The following is a 20751-nucleotide window of genomic DNA, read 5'->3' as shown; positions in this document are numbered from 1 at the left end:
CTTTATAAATCATTAAAACTGTCAGGCCCTAAAATGCGTACTAATTGGCACTGGAGTGGGAAGTGGACGGCATCCCCAATCACAGGTCAAACCTGGTAAATGCAGACGGGCCTCGCGCGACATGTGGGGCTGCAAGGCCCAGGAGGAAAAGGGCTCCCTCCCTGGGGGTTAACAGCCATTGCCAAGTGCTATGAGGTACGGGGGAGGGGGGCCTCTTCCCCTAATCCTACACATGCTTGCGAAGCCCAGGGGAGAGGCAGCCCTTCCCTGGGCCATGCAGTGCTCACCACAGACGCGAGGCCTAAGATCTGGTGGGGAAACACTTTTGCGAGGCCCTCTGCTGATGGGCTGAGCGTTGCGCCCTGGGCAGCCACCCATGCTGCCCATGCCTAGCGCCGGCCCTGCTGGGCAGGCAGGTAACTCTCAGTACCGCAATTCATCTGGGCATACACGTGCCCTCCTTATTCAGTTCGGAACGCCATTTTCCTCTGTGAGGATATGGGCCCCACGCTCAGTCCAAACACAGCATTTGCAAGGTTTCCGCAGTTAATGGCACGTTAGCATGCCTGAGTGAGCTTGTACTCTCCCGTGCACACTCACAGTATCCTGGCGCACTTCTAGGCACGAGCACACCCCAAGCCAGCCATAGAACGCTAATTCTGTAAACACTACAGCCCCTCAATTCAGTGGCAACTCCCTCACAACATAATTGTGTACTTGTGATCCCCTTTACCTGTTAGAGCGGACATCTCTTCTGTGAGCGCCCGGGCTTCGCTCAGTCCAAGCAGGGGCCCAGTTGCACCTGTAGGTGCTTGTGGTCAGAGCACTTTCATTCATCTAATGTCAGTGATTTCAGTGGAATAGGTGTGGCGCAGCGGCCAGGGTGCATGACTCAGGGCTACAGGGTTCATGGTTCGATCACCGGCTCCGACAGCAGTTTAGCCAGCACCATGTGACTCTGGTCAATAGCTTGCTTTATCTTTTTGACGGCCCCCAGTGTCGATACACCTCCGTTGGAGGTAGCTGTGCGCTTAACCAATGCTGGCATTTACATTTCACAATAGTACGTCACATGAGCGCACCACAGTACCCCAGGATTAGTGCTCTCCTTAAGGCAGTCACACTGTAGGAAGCTTAATAATTGGACTCACTGACAAACATGTAGTGAAATGACTTAGATGGTTTTAACGTTTCGTTCTTATTTTTTCCCCAGGGCTTGGACTGTGTCCGCATATCTGAAGAGGAGCCACTTCAGGTGAGCCACACCCACTGCTGTCTTCCACGCATGCTCAGTTGGCTATGGTTGTAGGGTGTGTCTGAAGGACTGTCAAACAAGACTGAACAAAGCCTCTCTGGACCTGTCAACCAGGGCCCGACTTGGAACACAAACCAGCCCTGGCAATTCTGCGGGACCGACCCTGGGTGGGTGGAGGGGGGGGGGCATGCTAGCGAGAAGCAGGTCTTTGTCCGCTTTAGCACTGCTTTTTGTACTGTGGCCCCCACCACTTGAAAACCGGCTCCCACCCTTCCGGCCCACCGGGATAACACCTGTTTCCCGCTATGGCCAGTCCGGCCCTTTTGTCAACTGTGCACTTTGCATGGGTACCTGCAGCGCTTTGTTTGTAAAAGAAGTGTCCGGCCCGAAGTTTTGTTCAGATGTTTTTGGCCAGCAGTATCCAACAACAGAGTGCCAAATGCCATGGTTGTGTAGTCTTGATTCTACCTCATGCCTCTTTTTTCCACCACCAGGCATTCCGGCCTCATCATCTTACTCTTGCGGGTTCGTTTCCATCCCAACTTTCTCCCTTTGTCTCTGTTTTAATGTCCACCTACAATCACTGGCTCAATTAAGTACCGAACAAGCCTGGATGCGAGTTTTGCACTGAGGAAGATTCAGTGCGGTTTGGCCCAGGCTGCTGAGTGCTCAGTAAGCAATGCGTTCTGACCCGGCTGAGTATTGGTTCTATTTTGTTCATTAAAGTGTGGGCCAAATCAGAACTTAATTTGTAAAATAGTAAGTGCTGGGGCCCACATTTGTGTTGGAAACCGTCGGAAGGTGCTACTGAACACCAAGGCTGTCTAGTTTCAATTCCATCTCATGCCTCTTTCATCCACCACCAGACACTCCCTGCCACTTTATCGTACGCTTGCAGGTTCCTTCCTGCTTTTATCCTTTATTACAGGTTTTATTTATTTTTCTCCTCCCCCTCCCATGCCTTTATCTTGCTGGCTCTGGGCCAAAGGTTTAGGAGTACATGATAAATCTCGGTCCACAAAAATGACTGCTGATGGGCCCCATCTGCATTACATCCACAAAATCCAATTAAGCACCAAGCTAAGCCCACATGCCTGTGTGCTCCTTCTTACCAATACAGTACAGAAGGTACTGAGCTCAGGTGTGAATTGTACACTGTATGAGTCCTGACCTCAGGTATGATTATTTTGTTAGTTTTGTGTGGTTGAGATCTCAGCTCGGACCCTCTGAGATGGTTCTGTATTTTATTGCACACTGGGTGCTGAGCTCAGACGCGGTTGTGTGTGTTGTTTCTGTACTGTGTACTGCAGTATGTACTGAGCTCACGAATGGTGGTGTGCTGGTCCTGTATTGTCTATCAAGTGATGACCTCAGATCTAGCTCTGTGTTGATTCTACATTGCTTAATGTGTAGAGCGGGCCAAACTCACATCTGGTTGTGTGTTATAGGTCATGCTTGATTAAGATCAAAATGCGTATTGCTCAGTGCTTTAACCCTGGTGTGTGATGTGGCTGTGTGTCCGTTCTGTATTGTACGGTCCAGTATGTATAAAATCGGATATATGTCTTCATTGACTCTGTATTGTGCATTCCAGTGTGTACTAAGGTCAGATCTGCTCACATCTGCCTGTGTGTCGGTTCTGTATTGTGCAGTCTAGTGCATTGGTTTGTAACCCTTTGACTTCTGTATTCCCGCCCCCCCCCAACATTTCTGGAGTCCAAGGATGCCACTGAGTCAGTATTGGAAGCCGATGACCCCTGCCCTAAGCATTTTATATGATTTGATCCTCAAAACAGACACAAAACTACAAAAAGAAGTATTCGCCAAACAAATGCTCAAATATTAAAATGTTTTGTTTACTTCACAAATATTTTGTGTTATTATTTATATATAAGTTATTAAGTCTAATATATTATTTTTAATACTATTTAATTTGAAAGAGACGTGGAGTCCCTCAGTATGTCTCGCGGACCACAAGGGTTAAGAACCACTGGTACAGTGTGTATAAACTCAGAAAGGTCTCTGCAGTGGCTCTGTATTGTGCATTCCTGTGGGTACTGAGGCCAGATCTGGCTGAGTTGATCCTTGATCAACTCTTTTGCAAGTAGGGGAGGGGCGTCATTAGTCGATCCGCCATGAAGGGTGGATGTCCATTTCATCTGGCAAGGGCTGGCCTACTATCCCCTCCCATGAGGGGATTCCCAGCATCTGTTGCTTCCCTTGCGTGTAGAAGCTCAGACATATCTCTAGTTGTCTGAATTTTGCACATTTCAGTGTGAACTGAGGACACAGCTCTGTCTGTGTTGAACCTTTATTAGCCGGGTGTGTGATGAGCTGGGATCAGGCTGTGTGCTGATTCTGTATTGTACTTTTTAGTATCGCTGAATTCAGATCGGCTCAGATCGGTCTTTGTATGAGCTCTGTGTTTAATCTTCATGGGGGGCTTGGCTATTTCAGATAAGGATGTCCGTTGCTACCACCACATTTTAGAGAAGGAGGAGGAGGTTAATGATGGTGTTAGAAGTCAGCCCTTTCAATTTCTTTCTTTTCCATAGTGCGCTGCTGGCGACCCGGGTGAAAAAGGAGAGCGAGGTGATCCTGTAAGTTACAAAAAGCCTGTGTTCTGCAATGCCTATTTCCACTATTCTCAACACCATGTTACCAGAGCATAGCAGTCACATTTACTTCCTAGAAGTATGCTTTTCTGGGGTGGGTGGGCAGGCGGGGGACTAGGTTTGTGTATACGCTCCCCCAATCAATTTATTTTCAGTTCAAACTCAACCGATACAATTAAAATGTATCAACTGGGGTCACACTCTCTCCAGGGTGTTCTTGGCGGGGGAAAAGGATGCTAGCTGGTTCATGTCCGCAGTGATCAGAACTTCTATCTTGTGGATTTGCAATCTACTTTGGGGTCAATAGTGATTATCTACCCCTCAAATTTGTGGATATAAAACACACTCATCAATCTCATTCTCAAGAAATGTAAATAATGTTCCTTTGGTTCCAACAGGGGAAGGATGGAGTGACTGGACCTGCAGGACCATCAGGACATAAGGTAAGCGAGTCTGGACGGCTTTTCAGGTATATTCTGTACAGAGCTTGGTGTCTCTCAGGGTGAAACCAACAATGGGTGTGGGTGGAATGGGGGAGAAAGCCCTCTTTAGGGTATGAGGGAGGAGCTTTTGGGGGGAAAGGTTCGGAGTGTCTATCCCAGAAGCAGTAAAGAAAGTATTATGGTTCCATAAAGGAACCAGACTGCCAGATCCTAGGTCAAGAATCAACTCTTGTAGACGCAACCCCTTTGACAAAATGTATGTTCAAACTAAGAGGTGAATCGTATAAGTACTTGGTAGAGCATGCTTATGCCTCAAAGGCGATTATCAGTAGTATTTTCAGCTCCTCTATGGACCACTGATGATCCCAAATCTGTACAACAGGCTTAACAAAGAATATTCTGTTGTATTGAAGAACCATGTGCCCATTAACACCCTTTGTTGGAAGTGGGGGTCCTTATCGTTAACCGCCGCCATCAAATGTGTTCCGTATGTGCAACCACGCTCACAGCAACCCAATGATGTCACCACAAATAGACTCCACACAAGTTTTTATAAAATGAGTATAACATTTATATACGAGGTTATATGATATAACCACACAATACAAAATCAACATAAAATAATGGGTAGTATTCCTTCCTGTGGGTTGGTAGGTTCTAATCCCAACCACCACTCCTAACCAACAGTTAAGCTCACTTCTAACCGTTTCCAAAAGGTTAGGCCAGTCGTATTGCTAGAATCATACACATTGCAAAAGGAAACAAATACTGCGATGCGTAACCATATTCTCTTATACTGTGCAACAGAGAACCGATGCCATACCTAGCTCCACAGTCATCTACTTTGCAATTGAAGAAATAATGCAAAGCGTATCACCACCAGCATGCCCTGTATCAGGAAGAAACAAAACAATGCGTCACGCTACAATCCTGTACAGTGCAAGGAAGAAATAATACACTGTGCCACGTTATACTCAGATACTGTGCACTGAAGAAATAATGTAATGCGCCACATTACAATCAGGTAATATGCAAGGGAAAAATAACGCAGTGCATAGCGCACTAAGCATGTAGTTTGTCAGGGCCAAACGAGGTCCGGCGTCATACGACAGTTCAATAGTTCCTTAGCAGCAATATTGCAAAGTGTAATAAAACAGTTTTACGTGCTCCATTAACAGTGCCCCCGTTATGGATCAAATGATGACACAAAAGTACTGCTTCCCACTTCGGCCCCAGTGCTGCCCCTCCTTGGGTCAGCACAGGCCGGGATCCGAGCTGAAGCAATGGCTCACACAGCTGATTGAAACAGGAGGCCGAGAGAATGTCCCGGCGGGCCCGCACCCTACCCCAGGTGTTGATCCACATTACATGGGGGGGCGTGACCCCACTCTCCTCCACAATGCCTGCGACTTGGGTCTTGACCCACAACTCCGTCACAGGGTGCGGCAGACTCGGGCAGTGACTCAGCTCTTCCGTGGCTGCCGGTCCGTGCTGCTGCGAGTGACTCTGAGGGCCCAATGACTTGGCCCTCCTGCCGGTGGTCTCAGTCCACCCCGAGATCCTCCTTCAGCACTGTAGAGACTTTACTTCCAATTCGGTGCACCCCCTACTTAGGCACTCCTCACCAGCACCTCAGGCTGCACTTCAACACGCACACCGCGCATCCGAGACTCGCCTCTTCTCTGGTGCTCACGACGATCCAGCGCTCTTCACCAGCGCTCTGCTTGCACTTCAACACACACCGTGCGCGTTCCAGTCTCTCTTTTTCTCCCGGTGCACACGGTGCCCATGCGCTCTTCACCAACACCCTGGCTGCACCACGACATGTGCTCTGCGCGTCCGAGTCTAACCTCTTTTCCCGGTGCACACAATGTTCAGGCGCTCCTCACCAACGCCTTGGCTGCACCACGACAGGCACCCAGCGCGTCTCAGACTCACTTCTTCTTTTGGTGCCTTCGAGGCCCAGGCGCTCTTCACCAACAGCCGATCCGCACCACAACACACAACCAGCGTGTCCAAGACTCACTTCTTCCTTTGGTGCACACGATGTCCAGGCGCTCCTCACCAACACCCAGGCTGCACCACGACATGCATACTGCGCTTCCGAGCCTCGCCTTGTCTCTCCCTGTACACCACGACCAGGCGCTCCTCACCAACTACTTCGCCTGCACTTCAACACGCCCTCTGCGGGTCCGAGACTTAGCTTACTCCTGCATGCCCACGATCACACAGCACAACTTCTGAGGGTCTCAAGCTGCAAAAGCATGTGCACACTGAGTTGCTTGGGACTTCTCTGGAACTTTTATGATCCTATTTTCCAAACACGGAGCCAGCTCACCTCAGGCCCTTGGGGGTTACAAGACACAGCACAAAGCACAGTCTTCTTCAAGCAGGGGGGCCCAGCGCCTCCAAGCACAGTCCCAATAGCATCTCCCTGAATTAGAACAGCAAACTGCAGACCCAGATCACGAAGCAAGGATTGGTCTGTCCACAGCAGTCTCTTCAATTGCTCCTTCTTTAGCAGTGGTTCCTCTTGACCATAGAATGGTCAATACATTACAGTCTCAATCCCTATCTGTTGCATTCCTCCTTTCACGGGTTTGAACCCTCCTAGTTATACCCCTGACCCCTCCCTATATCAGGTCTGGGTGTCTCCCTCCCAGTGTCACCTCTCTCCCTTTGATACTGGGGGTCTGAATCCTTAGTCACTCAGCAGGAGATGGGTCAATTGGTTTATAGCACCAGCCCAGGCCTTTTCACCTCCCAGGCTTCTCCTCCCCCAACTCTCCAGATACAGAGCAGCCTGCTGCCATGTAAATGTAAATCCGTATTTGTAAAGCGCGAACTACTCACCCTTACGGGTCTCAAGGCGCTGGGGGCTGTTGTGGAAATTAAGTGAGCTATTGCCCAGAGTCACATGGTGCTGAGCTGAGCTGCCGCCGTAGCCAGGATAGAACCATGAACCATGTGCTCCGAAGTCAGCTGCCTGGCCGCTGCACCACGCCACTCGACCATCTCAACACCTCCCTGGGTCAAGACCACTCCCAGCTCCTCTCACCTTTCAGTTAAAGACAGACAATCCACATTTCCGAGATACACAGAAATGCTCAGAGCACAACACCCAGCCACTTTCTAAAAGAGTGGTTTCTGAACACACAGTGACAAAACCACCTTCACAGAAAGATGTGTTATGACACTGTGAGTTCATACATACTGAACTTCACCTCTTCAATTGTAAACTGACTGGAAACCCAGCCTCCCCCATTCTGTCCTATGGCCTTTCAGCAGTGAAAAACGAAATGGAGAGTCTTTCACTTTCAGAACATAGCACGCACCTCAGTACATGTTCTGCCTTTTACCTACACTGCGACCCTGCCCAGGGGTTACCTGGGATCTACCACAGGAGTGCCCAACATGTATGTAAAAGGGAAAGTCAGGCCTGACAAGTGGTTGCACTTGTCAGGACAACATGCTAACATAGCATTCTGTGCGCAGGCCCTACACTCCAGGCCTGAGTTCCCTTCTCTGCATGCCCTTGCATTACTAGCCCTGGCACACACAGTGCACATCACTAGGCACTTTACTAGTAAGGCAAACATACCAATCGGGGGCAACCAATCACCATTACATTTTACATAGCAAACTCTTGTACTTTGAGATTGATCAGCAGTGGCAAAGTACCCAAAGCATCTAAATGCAAGGAGGCAGAGGCAGAAAGTCAGGGGTAATCACGCCAGGATATGCTAGGTCTAACACCCGTGATATAAATATGCCATTGCTTTACCATACAACTGCTGTGCTCGATAACATGAGGGTGTGTCAGCAAGTAAATGGAGACGGCTGCTCTGTATTTTAAACACACGATTTGTGAAAATAAGAAGCAGGCGCTGACACTTGAAGGCTTTAACTTAAATCATTGAGAGCTGCCACTAGGCGTCTCAGCTGCGTTAATGGCCTTGTTCACGTGAAACAAACGCCATTTTCTTACTGGTTTCTATTCTTACACGTGCTTGACCTAATCATTGACATATAAAGTGAAAACATATGATGGGAAAAGAGAAACATGTCCTGGGCGTACCATGCGCTCTTGTACAATACGAGTGAATACATTTTCCTCATAAAGAATAGAAAAAGGTATTGTTTTTAAGTTCACAATTAAAACGTTTTAAGTCGTGATGATGTAAAAGTTAAAATTATTGCCTAATATATAGTGATACAACAGAATCGCCCTCCTCTGATTCTTTCAAAAGCACTATTCACTTTTTCAATATAAAATACCTACATACATTATTGGACACACTGCAAGTGGATCGTTATTACGATAATGCTACATACTTTATCATATAATTTTTGCTAAGCGATGTATACAATTTCGTACCAGTTCCAAGTCGATCAACATTATTCAATCAATGCTCTATATTTCATTACATTCCTTGCTTCTCCCAGCAGGACATCTCATGGCAAACGCCTGGCACCCATCAGCAGAGTGCACCAGATCAAACACGCTGTTGTTCTAACTTGACTTCTAGGAGGGTCCCAAATTGGCTGTAAATACCAATAGTATGGGAATTCAAATGCCCTCCTAAAGATCTATCACATTCTTGCTGCGGCCTGAAGAGTTCTCTCTTTCTCAAAATAATGCAGTTCGTATAATTAAAAGTAAACACTTTACCACTATGTGGAGCTGACATGACTGCTCAGTGGTTGAAGTTCTTTGCTACTTGATTACTCAATTCATTACTTGATTATTTAAATGAATGGTCCAAGTACGTATTTGTAAATCTGGAAATTATAGCCTGCTTTTCCTTAAAGATCTTTCTAACTTTTCCCACGAAAATCATCGCTCTTTGAGGCCCAGCTCAAGTTATTCATCTTATCCTGAATCTTTGTAATGTTTCCTTAGTAAAGTCGAGAGGGATTAAAAGTTGAGCGGTGGGAAAATTGACATTTTCGTTACGTCCGCCCTCCCAAAGATGAAGAGAGGAATATGTATCCTGGAGTTCAGCAACTTCGATTTTTTTACTGACCTTGTTCATGTTAACAGAGACCAAGGAATTTATAAACCATTAGTGATTTGGATCAATAGAAACCTCATCTTCTCCGCATCTTGTACAGAGGAGATGTCCAAGTTCCAGGCTTATTCTTATTGATAAGGTGCCTCGATATTAAGCCAAACTCATAGTCTCAATAATGTGTGATATAGTCTAATCAAATCTGAGGTGCTTTTGCCTGGTTCCCAGTGAAAAGGTCCATTTATACCCCATGTACCTAAATAGAATAATTTAAACATAGAGGTCCTCATTAAAAGTGCAGGGCTAAATTCTGATCACTGTGCGATTGGAATTGTGGGTTGTGATAATTATCACACCCTCTGAGTTTTCAAACATGCTAAAATTTATCAGGGAAAATGGGTCTTTAAAAAGGCAAACAATGGCGAATTTGGGGCCAGATGTAGGTAATCCAAATTTACCAATTCAAAAATACTGAATTTTACCGATTCAGTATTTTAGAATCGGTAAATGCTATGTAGAAAAAAATTCGGTAAGTATTACCAAATCAGTATGATTCGGTATTTACCGAATCGATATTTACCGATTCAGTAATTCCCATTCATTCCTATGGGCATGGAGGCCCATAGGAATTAATGTGAATTACCGAATCGGTAAATACCGATTCTGTAAAATAGGGAAACATTCAAGGGTGGCAGGGTGGCACATTTACACCCTGTTGCACCCCTGAATAGTGCTTGTGTGCACATGTGGCACACATACATGCCCTAAGGGCATGTATGTCTGCCACATGGCACTGTTGAAAATGCACAGATTTGCATTTACAAAGTATTCGGTATTTACCACCAACTAATAGTTGGTGGTAAATAACGAATCCTTAAAGCACATAAGCACTCTTAAAAGTGCTTCCTACATGCCATTTACCGATTTGGTAAATACCAAATCGGTAAATAATGATTCGGTAAATACAGAATCAGTAAATACCGATTCTGTATTTACTGAATCATCCCCTACATCTGAAATGGCTCAATACCAGTCGGTAAGCCTGAAATTTACCGAATTTTGGGTTTACCGACCCGTAATGGGCCACCTACATCGGGCCCCTGATTTGCTAAATACCGATTTTGCATGCTGTGCCTCGTTTTTAAGGGCACAACTTGTTATAGGTGATAATTATTCCTCCTTTTATGTTCAGATTCCAGTAGTATAGGATTTTAAAGGTTGCGATAGTGGTCACCTTCCCAGCCAGGCAATAGAAATGAGGGCCTTAGACTTATTTACTTTGCTAGCAGTTCAATGCATTTTGAAAACGTTTTGGGGATAGCAGCCATCTCTGAGATGTGCCTCTTGAAATAGGTAACCCAATCATGTATGTATGTATGTATGTATGTATTCCAGTTTTGTATAGCGCAAAACACTGTCACCCAAATGGTATCCTGGCGCTTTGACTGAACAATTCAGCACAAGGTCATGAAGATCACACTACTCTAGGAAAGAGATGGGTTTTTAGATTTCTCTTAAAGAGAGGGAGTTCGCTCATACACCTCAGATGGAGCGGGAGATGTCATCAGATGTCCATCTACATATATATTCTCTCATGGGGTACTATCTACATGCATTTAATCTTTTTATTTTAACCCAAAGCATCTACAGTTTGCCCACAGAAAATTCTTTTTGCCCTTCTTGAAATCCCTTGTGGCAGCAATTGCCAAAGAAATGGAGTTAGACTCTTCTGTAGCTACAAGAACAATCTTTCTATGCATACTGTCTTCCTAGGTGAATGAACCCCTTCTGATTGTCGTGTATCAATGATCCTGTGTGTTTACTTTACCTCTCTGCTATTATTCCTGAATATCATTTGTAATGAATAGCACTCATTACAACGAATGCATTTACAATGCATGCCATTACAACACAAGTCATTACAATGACGCGTTGTGTCATTGCATGCCGTTACAATGCAAATCGTTACAACGACTTTCTGTAGGGGGGGCGCTGGAGTTTAGAATAGTATAATTTATTATTCCAATTCAAGTGTGTGCAACAGAATGGAATGTGTTGGACAAAAAATCCAACACCTTCTGCCCCTAAAGCAAGTCGTTGTAACAACTTGCGTTGTAATGGCATGCGATGTAACAACGCTTTGTTGTAACAACTTGCGTTGTAAAGGCATTACGATGTAATGCCTGCACTGTAATAGATGTTTTCCTTTGTAATGATTATATAGTAACAATATGGGATCATAGCCTTAAAAGTTTGTTCAGTCATTATCTGGTTTTAATACTTAACTGATAATTGCTTGTGACCAAGAGTCCGGCAACGTACAGCTGGACAAAATAATATTAAACTATTTCATCATTATGAAAAGAGCTCACTCAGGGCCCGATTCACAGAACTAACGTAAGACAAAATCCTAAACTTACCACTTTTGGTATTCACAGAAGTTAGGATTTTGTCTTAAGTTTGTCTTAAAACAGACTTAAGACATACTTAAGACAGACTTAAGTTAGGATTTTGCCAAATAAAACCCTAAAACCTACAACTGGATGGTGGGCTTGTTTTCACACTGTACACAGGAGTGTGTTGTTTGTATGTATGTATAGATGTACGTATGTATGTATTTAAAGGATATTTCTATAATGGGGAACACACCCAAAAGGCATCAAAGTGCTGTACATTGTCAATGGAAATCTTAAAGTGGGCGAGTAATAGGGGAGGAAGCTGAGTTGTGGCTGGTTAATGTAGTGTGATTTAGTGTTCTTTAGAGAGGCGAATCTTCAACACTTTGCTAAATTGGAGCCACGTTGGGGTTACCCTGATGGATATGGGGATGTTGTTCGACATCCTGGGTGCATAGATGAAAAAGGCCTGTTGCCCTGTTTTTGTCTTTTTTACTCTTCTTAGTCAGCAGTCAGATGGTGTCCTGGCTGTAAGTGTGCTGAGAACCACCAGAGATGGCGATCTTGTCTGCAAGAAAAGTGGGGGTGCTGGCAGTGATGGCTTTGTAAGTGATGCAGATGGTTTTGAAGATGAGGCGGGCCGGCAAGGGAAGTGGAGTTCCATCAGGGTGGGATTGATGTTGATCATATTTTTGACATGAGACGCTGGATGCCAGGTTGGAGTCTGGTTGGCCATGGAGTAGGGCATTGCCACTACCCAGATGCGAGGGTAAAACATCTTGAACACAAATTCGGAAGTCGCTTTTTGAAAAACAATTGTTTAACTTTCTTTAGCAGAGAGAGCTGGTAAAAGGCCATCTTTGCTTGTTTGGCAATGTCTTGCTCCTTTTTTAAATTGTCTGTTGCTATCTTCACTCCAAATGTAAATCTGCCAACTTAAATAGGATTTACTCCCAGTTCCTCAATAACTCTAAGCACCCAGTGGATGGCATGCCAATTGAGGATCACCTGGTACTAGTTTTACCTCCACCTTTCCTGAACTAGTCAGGTGATCTCTTCCCTTATCCCAAAGAGTCCTTTTCTCTCATAATAAGATGGAACTTGTTTCCTTACCAATACTAACTCTTCTCTTCCCACTGTGCCACTCCCTCTGACTCGACTCTTTACACAAAAAGTTAGCCTCTGAATGTTGCTTTTTGTGTGCCCATTATAGTTTGCATGGCCGGTGTGAACGCTATGATTTGTGGAAATAGCAAAAATCTGGAATTTCAGGGAGCTTTATGTTTTGTTTCATAATCGTAAATGCAATTTAACTGTGAACTTCAGAAGCTTCTAAAGCGTATAATAAGATGTTATGAACAAAGCTAGCCATGACTTCATTTTAACTGTGTATTTTGTCAAGGACTTTCTGTTATTTTTAATATACATCACATCCACATTTTATTAAAGCAACTCACTACACAGGCAGCCCAATACATGGTTTAGCTGAAGTTTCTGGACTGCAGCTAGGCCCTGTGCCCAACCCTCCAGGGGTTGCACATCGGGGTAGCTGCACGCCATGCTTTCAACCCTCCATGTACAAGGTTTGGCCTAATTCTCTGCAAGAGTTCAACTCCAGTTTTGCATGGCTGAAGCAGTGCACAGTGGGAGTGGGCCTCCAGACCTTGCCATTGGCCAGGCACTGTGTCCAACCCTCATAGGCCCTCAATCCCCTGTGGGGAAACATCATTTACAACGAAGGCATTACTACGCGTAACGTTTACAACGGGGCACTTACCACGTAAACGTCTTTTCCACGCGTATGCCTTCCACGATCGTCTTTACCACGAAAGAAACATTCCGGTCAACCATCCTACGTTCTGAGTGTACGTAAAAAAAAGTCCTTTTTTTATTTTGATAGAAGTGCTTTCACGCATACATTAAGTACGTGACAAGTAGTAAAGGCATGGGTGGAAATGGAAAAAAATAAAAAAGGGGGGCTGGGGGGGTCTCCCCCCCAAAAAAACAACAAAAAAAAATTTAAAAAAACATTTTGGAATGTAGAATTAAAAACGATAAAAAAAGCTAACTGAATGTGTAATATAAAATGTATATTAAAAATTAACAAATGACCTTCTTTGACGAAATATTCAGCCATCTTGCTTGGGGACACGATTTTAGAGGGTCAGTGAAAGTGACAAAAGATAAACAATGTCACTTCTGATGACATATTTTTTTTGCCTATCCGTTTCGTTATGTTTATTTTAGTGTATTTTTGGGCATAATGGACGTTGGATGCTTACTAACGTTTTTATGCGTGGTAAAATGCTGCGTTCTATTATTCTGCGTGGTAAAGACACTAGCGTTGTAAAATTTGCGTGGTGAAGCCATGCGTTGTATTTGAAATCATGGTAACATCATATTCTCCCTTGTGTACATAGCTCATTGGTTATAGCACATGTAAATGTTTTATTCATTTTTGCAGGATTCACAGATATTGAGACTCCAGGAAGCTCCCCTTTGCCCAGAGAGGGTGCATGATCCACAAATCCTGTAACACAGTGCGTGTTTCGAAAATTAATACTCTAAGGATTTGCAAATCCATAAAAAAAATAAAGGAACACCAATGGATGAGGGAAGTTTTTTTCAAAATCGGCCAATGCAAACTAGCGAATCCAGCTACTTTAGTTGTAATTCTGCCAATGTCTGATTGGCTAACCATTGCAGAAAAAAATCTATTACTCCCCATTATCCAATGTGGTGCACCAATCACCACATTTGGGAAAGGTAAAAGAAAAATAGAGCATCACGGGCAGGATGAGTAAGACTAGGAGGGGCGCTTGGAGGGAACCTCCAGCATTTAAAATACATTTAAAAAGTGATTTCTTTTGTGGGATTCAAGGACCAGGACCGAACTTGCAGATCCTGACCCTTCCAGGACACCGCAGAGCCTTCTATGAAAAAAGTAAAAAGAAAACAGTTTAGCACTCCTCTGCTTGCACCACAAATGACTGTGCACAGCAGACCTTTGGAAAGAGCGGAGGCCCTGCAGCACCCCTGCTGTGCACAGCCAACATCCATGTGCAGCAGGGGTTGACCACCATTGGGACCTTTGCCAAGCCCTGTGGCAAGCCTTACACATGACAAATGCCTATATGCAATAGGGGCTGAGAGCACACGGGGGGTTGGTGCTGGGCCAGCAGTGCTAAGTGGGCTGTGGCCACCTGTGTCTTTTTGAGGGTAGAGCCTACCCAAAGGCAAAGCCTTACTCAAACCCCCACCATGCTATGCTGATGACATCACTGATAAAATCTCAGATGACACCATTGATGACAGCAGAGGATCTGGTTGTGGTACAACTTTTAGTTCGCTGAGCAAACTACGAGGAATTTCAGTGTTTTTTTCAGTTTACAAAGTTATATTTTAACTGTCATTTTCACCTAATTATAATGTCACTTTAGCCTTTGTTTTTTCAGAGAATTTCTGAAGTTTTTTTAAATGTAAAGTAAGATATTATTAGAATACCTAACTATTATGTCACCATAACCTTTTGTTTTTTCAGGGAATACAGGGAATATATATATATATATATATATATATATATATATATATATATATATATATATATATATATATATATATATATATATATATATGTGTATATATATACATTATCGTCACTAATAGTGACTGTAGTCATGGTATGAGAGGGAGCAAAAAGAGAGTGAGAGGGTAATCAAAGTAATTTCTAAAGCTTATTTCAGCTGTTCTTGGAAATGTTGTTTATATGCAGTACCTGGAATCCTTCAAGTTTCCAGCCTAGCAAGATGACATTTAATTAAATGTTTTTTATGTTTCAATTGGATCCTTATTTATACAGTTTGAATGTTTTTAAATCAGTGCACTCAAACAACCATGACAGAATGTAGCACACTACAAAATATATGCACATAGCAACTGCAGCACTTGTCACACTGTCAGCCCATCCTTCAGATCATGGCGTAATCATCAACACACTGTGACTAATGAATCCTTTAACACATGCTGTTGACTGGCACACATAACTAGTGTTTTCAAATAGCAAGCCCTATTTGGTTCTTAGCTAATTTTTAAATGGCCTTTACCCAGGCCATATTATCTTCCCATAATCTATCTTCCCAGTAGGCATGTACACCTCATCCACACACCCTCACATAGGAGCCAGGTGCAAACTCCTGAACAGAATAATTCATCATTGCAGGCTCTTCTTGATCATCGAAGCTGTAAGGACCACTAAACAGTATGAAAGGTGAAACTGCTTGCGGTCCCTACTAAATAGAACCTGGGTCCTGAGTTTGTAATGAAAAGTAAGCCTACCAAAGTCTCCTTGACTCTCCTGGGTTACTTGGTTGAAATGTCAAGGTAAAGTTCATGTTCATGAGAGTTGGTGTGAAGGTTGAGTAAGATACAGTATAACACAAAGACTACAATAACAGAATAGGTGAATGTCCTCTTCACAACTCAAGGGGTTACACCGATATGCGTTAGGTCAAGTGGCTTTGGACTTTAAAGTCCAATTCTTTACCTACTGTTGCGGTGACTGCATTTGGAAGAGTAAATTATTCTATTCCAAAGTCCAGCACCCCCCTAAGGCAAGTCATTGTATTGACTTGCGTTGTAAATGGAATGCGCGGTACAGACACATTTGTTGTTCTGCCTGCGTTGTTAATGAACGCATTGGAAAGGAAAGCGTAGTTGTGTCATACAACTACCGTGCACTGATGAAATAAAAACATATGAACAGGTAGAGAAAACAGGCTGATAAGTGGCACAGCAATTAAGACAGAAGGAAGCAAATACTACATACCAATAATCTGAGACGAAAAAAAAACGGATCACTGACAAATCCTTAAGGCAATACCAATGCTTTTGCCTCATTTTTTAGAAATCTATACCGCTCCAACCACACTGAATTGCACAAACAAAAACAAAAATAAAAATGACCCCAACCCCTGGGAGCCAACACCGTGGGCATAGGGGTAATTAGTTTATCATTTTCAGTAACAAAATCCCACTTTGGGTGTTTGTTTTGAAAAACTAAAAGTTCGTAAAAGTTAGGTGTATGGCTGGTAAAACTGATGACAGGCATCCATCAACATTTTTACATCTTGACAGGAACTGCCGTGACAGTGGTGCCTGTCAAGGTACAGGGATCACCGCTGGGGCAGCCGTGATCTCTAAATTTGGCTGATGGTAGGTTATCCGGGTGGTGGACGTATTGTACTCCCCCATCCTAAAGGGTAGTGTACCCCCTGCCAAACTCTAGATCTGGCACTAAGTTACTATGGCCATATAGAGTATGATAACGGAAAAGACTGCTGCTGACAATGTATTTCCCATGGAATTTTCTAAACATAGTGAAGTCTTAATCTTATGTAAGATGTTTGATGAAGCAGGAGAACAGGGGCTTCCTTTGCAGTTTAAGAAAGCCAAAATCTCCCTAATTCTCAAACCAAACAAAGATCCCATAGAATGTGCTAGCTTTCATCCCATCTCTTTACTTAACGTTGATATGAAATTTCTAACTAAAATGTTAGCTGATCATCTGAAGAATGCCATACATTGCATAATACACACCACACAAGTGTTGTTTATCCTTCACAGATCCTCTATCACTCACTTGAAGATCCTATGCATTATTTTTTGGCATGACGGAGACGATGCAAGCGAAAAAATGGCCATAACTCTTGATGAAGAGAAGGCTTTCAATAGAGTGGAATGGACTTCCTTTGTCCATGTAATAAAATAGATGGGAATAGGGACAAGTTTAACAGGTGAAATGGCTACATCTAGACCCCCAAAGCAGTTGTCAATTGGAATGGCTTCTTGTCAGCACCATACCATTGACTCGCGACACAAAGTAGGGATACCTCCATTTCCCCACTACTATTTTTTTTCGCAAAGAGCCCTTAGCCAAAGTGGCCCATAAAACGAGATGTTAAATACATGAATATATATGCCAGGTGGTGAACAAAGAATTCTCTTAAATGCAAATAGCTTTCTAGTTACACTGTTGCAACTTCAAACCTCCATTAGAGCTCTTACCTCCTTGATTTCAAAATTCTCGAGTTTCTCTGGACATGAGATAAAGTAGGAAAAACGTAACACCCTATCATTAACAGGAGGCACTGCAAAGCATCGTCAGGTGACTCCCCATTCCAATGGATGGCAACAAACCTTAGCTACCTGGGTAGCCAGATTAATAGAGGACTGAAAAACATGATCATGGACAACCTAACTACAGCTTGGATTAATTGTCAACCGATAGCCAGAGATGGTCCAGCTTGCACTTCCCCCAGTCTGGAAGAGTGGAAATAGCAAAACTGATTTTTGCTCCAAATTGTAACTATGTCTTTGCAATGATCTTCCTAGCAATACTTCCAGACATGCTGCATCGGTTCAATGCAGCTATTAAAGACGTTATCTGGAACGTATCTAAGCCAATGCTTAATGTCACTAAACTACATGTATCAATGAAATCTGGCTAACCCAGTCTCTCTTGCATCGAAACATACTGTGTGATTTACGCGGCGGATTAAGTAAAATATATGCCTCCTACTCACACAGAGGTTCCCATATGGGTATGTGTGGAAAAAGCACATCTGCAATTTGATAAAAATCTTGTACCCATGTACGCTGCTAAACAAACTCAATATCCTCGCCAAATCGAATCCCATTGTTAATTCTGTGATACATGTACAGAGAAGGGCTCATTTCTACTTCGGGATGAACAGTAAGTTACACGGCCATGCACCCCTCTGCTATAATGAGGAAATGACTACAGTTTAATTCATGAATTTTAGTCTTTCTAGAAAGGCAGAAGCATAGATGCGATTGATGACTTAAGGCCTGATAAAGAGCTTGGGGGGTGACTATTATCCCGTCTACTGATATATAAATCCTAATATATCCTATGGGATTTATATTTTGACGGATGGGATATCGTTACGGTTGTGACAGAGTAACAAGTCCGCCAATATCTACAGCAGGCCCTTATTATCAGAAAAACAAAATGTTTGCAAACCTCCAGACGGAATATAACCTAATCTCCACAGATTTCTAAAGCTACTACCAATTAAGGCACTGTTTAGGGATCAAACTGGGCTTTACCAATATACAAATCAACAACTCCCCGATTTTTGCATTAGCAGATCCTAAATTTTATGGGTATTCAGGAGCTGGTATCTGGCCTGCACAGGCTGCTTATTCACCATAAGTTTCATGACCACATTTTGCATCATTATTGGGGATACAGGCTACAACTAGAGATCCCCCAAGAGGATCGGGATGATATATTGATTTATCGCGACGAAGGGCTAGGCTGAGGCTGGGACAGTTTAAGATGGCATTGGTCTCCTCAACGGATATTTTCAGCAAAAATATCAACATCATCTCTTTGTTGGAGTTGTTCTTCCCCTGAGAGAAGCATAGTGAAGATTCTGTGGGAATAGCTGAAACTAGCCCTTCATTGGGAACAAATCTGGGACAAGATAAGGACAGAAACACGCACAGATGGAGGGCTTGATGCAAGAATAGACTTACTCCACAGTACAACCACACCCCTTGCAGTCACTTCTCATTGCTGTAAATGGTTTTCCACTTCCTTGGTCATGGCCAAACTGGGAATCTTACCATTCTTGAAGATACCTATTGTACTACAGTTTGACACATGGTTAACGGACATGAATCAAATGGCAATGTATGAAAAGATGTTTTATACACTCAATGATCAATTTGAGAGAAATTAATGTATCTGGTGTGTTCTTCTACATATCTGACTCAATAAGGTGTAGTTGTGAGAAAACAGTGACAAAAATGTAACACTTTGTTCCAATGACGGTGGCAATGAACTGTAACCGGGGTGTGCCATCTTCTCTGAAGTCAACGGGGGTCCCTATTGAGAACATGCCACCCCCGAGGCGATCATAGTCTGTGCCAGTACTGAAAGGCCCTTAGGCTTCCATCAAGGGGTGTCCAGTCACTTGAGGTCTGTGGAATATGCACCCCCTGTGAACAATGATCAGATTAACTTGGCAGATGGTGCAATTACCATAGATACACCTCTGGCTACATTACTGCCATTGGGCCCAAATCTTCCGCCTAAAGTGATAGAAAATATTGGTGAACCAGGTGTTTTGTCAATTCTGTCATGGAATCTGGCAGGGTTGAGCAACAAAATATCTTGCCCGGAGTGGGAGTCATTCGTCGATAAGCAAGACGTGTGTCTGTTCCAGGAAACCTGGGCCAGGGAGGACTACCCACGTACTGGATTCGCTACATTTTCAGTCCTGGCAAAATGGGGTGGGAAGGGACGCCCATCCGGCGGACTAAGCATCTGGGTGGGTTCTCACCTAGGATATAAGGCCTGGTTACTGAACACGCAGCCGGAGGATGTCCAATGTGTGCTTTTGGAGGGGCCGAATGCACCTAAACCTGCATTAGTCAATGTGTATTCTCGACCTGTCAACATAACAAATGAGTCCCGAACCATTGATGAGCTTTCAGCGTTCCTAGATACCATCCTGCAAGGCACATTGTTTGTGGTAGGGGGTGATTTCAACTCCCATTTTGAGCCACTACCGGGTTTGATGGATGGACTATCCATGGAAGAGGACGACCAGTGGGCAATAACTCCAATAGTGGGTGCCCCGGCTAAGTCCTGGACACCGTTAGCTGTCCAAATAATGGCTCTGACCCGTAACCACTCAATCAGGGCCTGCAATGGACGCGCCCAATCAGACATCCCCCCTAATTCTACTTTTAATAAACCTGGGCAGGAGTCACATTTGGACTATATTTTCGTCGAATCACGCGCCTGGGATAAGGTCATTGACTTTATGGTCATTAACAGAGACGAGAGCGACCACAATGCGCTGATTCTGGTATTTTCTTCACCTGGTTTTCCAAACGGTAATCTCTTGCCTAATGGCGAGAGTGGCTGCGGGGTGCCCCTTGCTAGCAATAGGCGTAGAGTCAGATGGGCCAATATAGCAGACAATCCCAAGGTGATTG

General features: G+C 44.0%; 1 protein-coding gene across 3 annotated transcripts in view; it reads left to right on the top strand.

Moving 5' to 3' along the window:
* COL16A1 (collagen type XVI alpha 1 chain) overlaps positions 1 to 20751 on the top strand; it is an 831382-nt gene that overhangs the window by 485468 nt on the left and 325163 nt on the right. For all 3 annotated transcript variants that reach the window (XM_086955641.1, XM_086955640.1, XM_086955639.1), the window contains exons 13-15: positions 1214 to 1255; positions 3811 to 3855; positions 4269 to 4313. In XM_086955641.1, the coding sequence (XP_086811767.1) occupies positions 1214 to 1255; positions 3811 to 3855; positions 4269 to 4313 (132 nt within the window). The remainder of the gene's footprint in view (positions 1 to 1213; positions 1256 to 3810; positions 3856 to 4268; positions 4314 to 20751) is intronic.

This window comes from Lissotriton vulgaris, chromosome 2_1 (genome assembly GCF_964263255.1).
Source record: "Lissotriton vulgaris chromosome 2_1, aLisVul1.2, whole genome shotgun sequence".
NCBI classification, from domain to species: Eukaryota; Metazoa; Chordata; class Amphibia; order Caudata; family Salamandridae; genus Lissotriton; species Lissotriton vulgaris.
The sequence above is the reverse complement of the archived record's forward strand: the minus strand, read 5'-3'. Positions and strand labels throughout refer to the sequence as shown.